At 32.9% G+C, this 5,195-nt stretch overlaps 1 protein-coding gene across 1 annotated transcript in view; it reads right to left on the reverse strand.

The window, feature by feature from the left end:
- Window positions 1–839: 839 nt before the first annotated feature.
- LOC110033251 overlaps window positions 840–5,195 on the reverse strand; it is a 16,400-nt gene continuing 12,044 nt past the window's right edge. Inside the window, exons 3-6 of the mRNA XM_020737175.1 lie at window positions 5,091–5,195; window positions 1,549–1,677; window positions 1,382–1,468; window positions 840–1,307 (exon numbers count right to left, since the gene is read on the reverse strand). The exon at window positions 5,091–5,195 is cut by the window's right edge and continues 39 nt beyond it. Of these exons, the coding sequence (XP_020592834.1) occupies window positions 897–1,307; window positions 1,382–1,468; window positions 1,549–1,677; window positions 5,091–5,195 (732 nt within the window). The 3' untranslated portion in view covers window positions 840–896. The remainder of the gene's footprint in view (window positions 1,308–1,381; window positions 1,469–1,548; window positions 1,678–5,090) is intronic.

Consider the following 5,195-nt stretch of genomic DNA (forward strand, 5'->3'; position numbering starts at 1 on the left):
AAGCACATATATATATATAACAAGACATGAATTAAATACTGAACCTTAAAAATTTTTTAAAATATATCAAGATAAAGAATGAGAATAAAACCTAGGTAAATCTGACAAGAAATTTAGGTTAGCTAACTTAGACACCAAACCGAAGACCATACACTTACCCCAGGTTAGTGCGAGTATAAAAGCCTAGGTTAATTTAATAGGTATCCTAGTTAGTGTTAAAGATTAGGACTTACAAAATAACAAAGCAATCCTCTGAGATTAGAGGGAATACCTGAGAGTAACATAGCCACCGCTGCAACTAGTAAATCCAACGATAAAAATGCCTAGTTCACATTCAATACTTCCTCAAAATAAAGCAAAACCTGAAATTTTCTATGCTTTGAAGCTTTAACTTTAGGGGCGACGCTGGGCAAGACAGAGGAGTATTCGGACGCAATAGAGTGCTAAGTTTGAGTAGTCTGATGTTTTAGGTGAGATATATGTAAATATAAAGTTTAGGGTGCTAGACATGTAAATAAGCAACTTTTATAATGCAATGTATGGCCCAAGATAAATCTTTTGTTTCGTCATACATTTTATCACACTTTCTGACATACAAAAATATCAATATTTGAATGATTAATTCTCTAAAGACATCAATCCTATCATATTATCATATTATCTATGTCCTCAAATTAAGTGTCATGAAGGCATCCATAAAAAAATAATAATAATACAAAATATAACAAACATTGATATTAAGAAAATATCAACTCTTTAACCAAAATTTAAAATCTCATTGAACCAATCATGATACATGTAATCAATAAAATTATAATCATAATCCAAAATATGCATCATTTAAAAAAAAAAAAACAATAAGATTATCATCCAGATAACATTGAAGCAAACCGCACCTAAATCCATTTCTTATGAGAATTCATCATCTTCTCTTCTTGCAAAGTTCTTCTCCGAGCCTTCTTATCATCCACGCTTGAAGAAACAAACAGACATTGCCTCACTGTAGGATTTGTTTCAATTTGCCTGTTCATACGATTTTCCTTAAGGGGACTGAGTGACCGCCATTCTTCTGAGTTAAAAGAACTCAGATGCTGAGTCAAGGCTTGCCTACTATGCTCCATACTTCGCCGAAGAATCAGATTCGCTCCATTCCTGTCAGGTGAATCACAGTCCGACGAAGATGAGCTGGTGCTGCTCATGTCATAGAGAATATTTTCGCTCATGAACGGAAGTTGTTTAGCAGTTGAGGTTGTTGAAGAAGAAGATGATGACGATGATTGCCTTCGAAGCCTCATCAATTTGCTGATCTGAATCAAATTTTCAAATGTTGTTCAGACTACTGAAACATATAATTACATCCAAATGTGTATAGGAATGTTACCTGTTGCTCTAAATATAGCATATCCTTCTTCAGCTTTGTGGTTATCATGTTTTTTCTTCTTATGACCTCTTCCAATTCTGCAATTCTCTATTTTAATAGGAAAGAAGAGAAAGGTGAGAGAAGGCCATGAAAAACTTAAATCGCTGATATTAGAAATGAAAAACAACCTTAGAGAAAGCAATACTGGAAGAATGGGCAGCTTCCCTCAGCTCTTTGATGGTTGCATCCTTCTCCTCACATTCATTTCGAAGGTTGTAAAGCTCTTGCTCTGCGGCCAATGTGCTCAGTTCTACAGGCTGCAAGATTTACTGATTAAGAATATATGGTAAGATGAGTGTCTTTTTTTTTGTAATTTTTTGAATTATGGATAAGGGCTTCGCCGTAAATAAATTTGTAATTTAAAATGAACATTTAATAGAGGTTCTATGATGAGCATGATAACGAGAAAACGAAGCCAAGATAGAACCAATGCGAGCAAACTGGAATATCAAATTTTCTTAATTTTATAAATAACAAAATTAAAAGGTTCCAAAAAAACTCTTCAAAAGATTATAAAAGTAACATTTTTGGTGCGTACAGCTCATGAAAGCGTTATGTGAAGCGTTAGAGATTGATTATTACTGAAACTTCATTTCCTATTAGATATTCTCTGGGATTTTTGTAAGTGGTTATTTCGACGGCAGTCGTGTGACTTTTAACATCTCATTTGGGTGTCCTAACCTTCTAGCTTTAAAGGACGCCACTCTCTTGTAATCTAAGAGATAAAGAAGATAGATGGCCTGCATATTTAACATTTCAAATGACATTAAAATAATGTTCTGTTTAACATTTTATGTAATTTTACATTTTTTTTTCTCCAAGAATGATGGTTTAAAAAAAAACAATTCATGCTACTCTGACATATCATTCCAACACATATGTCAACAGTTTCTGCGGTGGCACCAACCTTCCCACGTTCAGTTTAGAAAATTAGAGTTTTAACTATGGATAGAAGTTTTAGGCCCAACGCTTAAGTTTGAGCTGGATGTGAATGACAAGCATTGTTAGAAAAATTACACAATTTTTATGTGAAAACCAATTAGAAACACATACAAAATAATATTTAAGGGGTTAAATACAACAACAATGGACCAGCATTTATATGGCAAGCCTCTACATCCACAAGTGAAAAGAGAAGATTTGATCCGCTAACAAAAAAGCCACATGAATTTTAAAATAATAATAAAAAAAGAAAATACTCTTTCCAAAATTACAAAGTGTTACCAACTTTGTGCAGTGAGGGACTGATTTAAGTTAGATCTGGCTTCGCTGCTGCTAGGCCTAAGGAAGAAGGAGATCCAAAAAAAGACTTGCATAAAAGTTGTTGGGGACTTCTAGCTAAACAAGCACAAAATAAAATTACACAAAAAGATGAAAAATGATAGACATAAAAGGCAAGTATACAAAAAAAAAAAATCTATTAAAACAGATCATTAGCAAATCAATAACCATACAAAATTAGCTCAAAACATTTTAAATTTAGGGAAGATGATTACACAATAAAGGAAGAATTTATAAAAATGTTATCGATTTTAGAAAATGTTTAATATTGTCATAAATCCAAACACCAGAAAATGTTCAATATTGACAACAACAAGGAGATAAATGCATGATAATTCTAGTAAATTAAATATAATAATGTGATGAAAGATAATACAGAGTGTTCACATTTGTAATCATTTTGTGGGCCACCTGATTCTACAATGCTGAGCTGGAATAGCTTAATCAAATGCTACATCATTCTCTCTCTTCAACAACAACAACAAGAAGAAGCCTTTAGCCAATTAAGTGCGGTTGGGCACATGAATCATTTTTCTCCATTGCATCCTATTGCGTGTCATGTTTTCATTTAATTCTAATAGATTAAGATCATTTTTACACATGATGCCCAAGCCTTTTTAGGTCTATCTCTGCCTTAAGTCGAATCTAAAACATCTACTCTCCTAACTGAATTATCAGATGGTCGATGTTTATGTGACCAAACCATCTAAGACGACTCTCTCTAACCTTGTTCGCCACTGGAGCTATACCAACCCTATCACAAAATATTCATTTCCCATTTTGTCTCTAAGTGTCAAGCCACTCATCCATCTAAGCATTCTCATCTCAACAAAACTTAACTTTATTTATGCTTCTCTTTTAAAAGTCAACATCACCACTATCTTATAAAATTTTCCTTTAAGTCTAAGTAGTACTTTACTATCACATGATAGGCCCGATGCAATCCTCCACTTCAACTAACCAACTTGAATTCAAGTAATAACATCCCCATCTATATCACTATCACTTTAAACAATAAACCCGAGATATCTAAAATGTTCAAACCTTTTAATGATTTGCATCCATAGTTACAAGTTTACCACTAGAGCTACTACAACCAAAATTACATTCCATGTATTTAGTTTTAGATCTACTAAAATGAAAGCCTTTAGACTCCAACGTAAACTTCCATAATTCAAGTTTTTCCTGAACTATTTCTCTAGTCTTGTTCACAAGAAGGATATCATCGGCGAAAAACATATACCAAGCTACATCCTTCTGTAATCTATAACTAAAGCAAAAACATATGGGTTTAAAGCATTTCTCTGATGTAATCCAACTGAAAAGGGAAAATACGTGGTCAATCCTCCTCCAGTTCAAACACAAGTAATAGCTCTAGTATACATATCTTTAATGACTTTAATATAAGTCATTTTAACACCTTTTTTTTTTCTAGAACTCTCCAAAAGACTTCAATGCAAATCTTTGTCCCGATTCTTCTCACCTACTAATAAATTCTCTACCAAAATCTCTCAATATATTTAATTCAAAGAACCAGCACTAGAAATTCCTCACTAAAAATAACCACTAGCTCTTTTCGCAAACACAAATCAAAGTTTCCATGAATAATGTGCCAGCTCTCTACAAGCAAACATCAAGTCCAAGTACATTTTCACAAAAATTGAATTTATCGAGATAATTGTGATTCCAATTCAACAAAAAATCAGGTTTAAATTTTGACTTATGTTATTCAAAATAACATTATCCTAACATATTTTCAAACCTGATTTCATTCCAAATAACAAATAATTATTTGATATTATCCTAAGCACCTTCCCATTTGATTTTGTGCTTTTTTAAACTAAATTATATCGTAACAAAATCCTAATAAGCATAGCCTGTATTTGAACTTGTGTGTACTCAGCATAAACAAGAATATACAACCTCTCTTATCAGACCAGAGTGAGAACAGATCGCTCAGTAAATATGAGAGTATATTCATTGTTGCATAAAAATATGGTTTACATACCACTCAATTTTTATGTATTTACATATCTAACACCTAAACTTCAATTTTTATATATATGCGACCTTAACTATGCAAGAAAAGGTTCATTTCACTTTTTAAAAGTTAAATAATGGTATTTTTGATGTGACATGAAAGATTTGGGCGGTATAAATGTAAAAAGCGAAGTTGAGGTGTTAGATATGTAAAAACATAGGAATTAGGTGGTATGCATGTAAATGCCCATACATTTTAATATTTCTCAAATCCCATACTGAATCTTTGGCAAATAGTAAACGAGATTGGAACAGTAGGTGGACTGCTAATATGTGAGAGAGACAGAAGCTTTAAAACAGGGCAATGAACTGCAGATTTACATCCAATTCGCTTGGTAATGTGTCTCACCTGAAAATCTGCAGAGGAAGCAACACTGCAACAAAAATCAGACATATCGGACATCCTGCGCTCCTCTTGCTCAGATGCAATTTCGTGATTGTTCACGAACACTCT

This window comes from Phalaenopsis equestris, unplaced genomic scaffold (assembly GCF_001263595.1).
Source record: "Phalaenopsis equestris unplaced genomic scaffold, ASM126359v1 Scaffold001116, whole genome shotgun sequence".
In the NCBI taxonomy this organism is placed as follows: domain Eukaryota; kingdom Viridiplantae; phylum Streptophyta; class Magnoliopsida; order Asparagales; family Orchidaceae; genus Phalaenopsis; species Phalaenopsis equestris.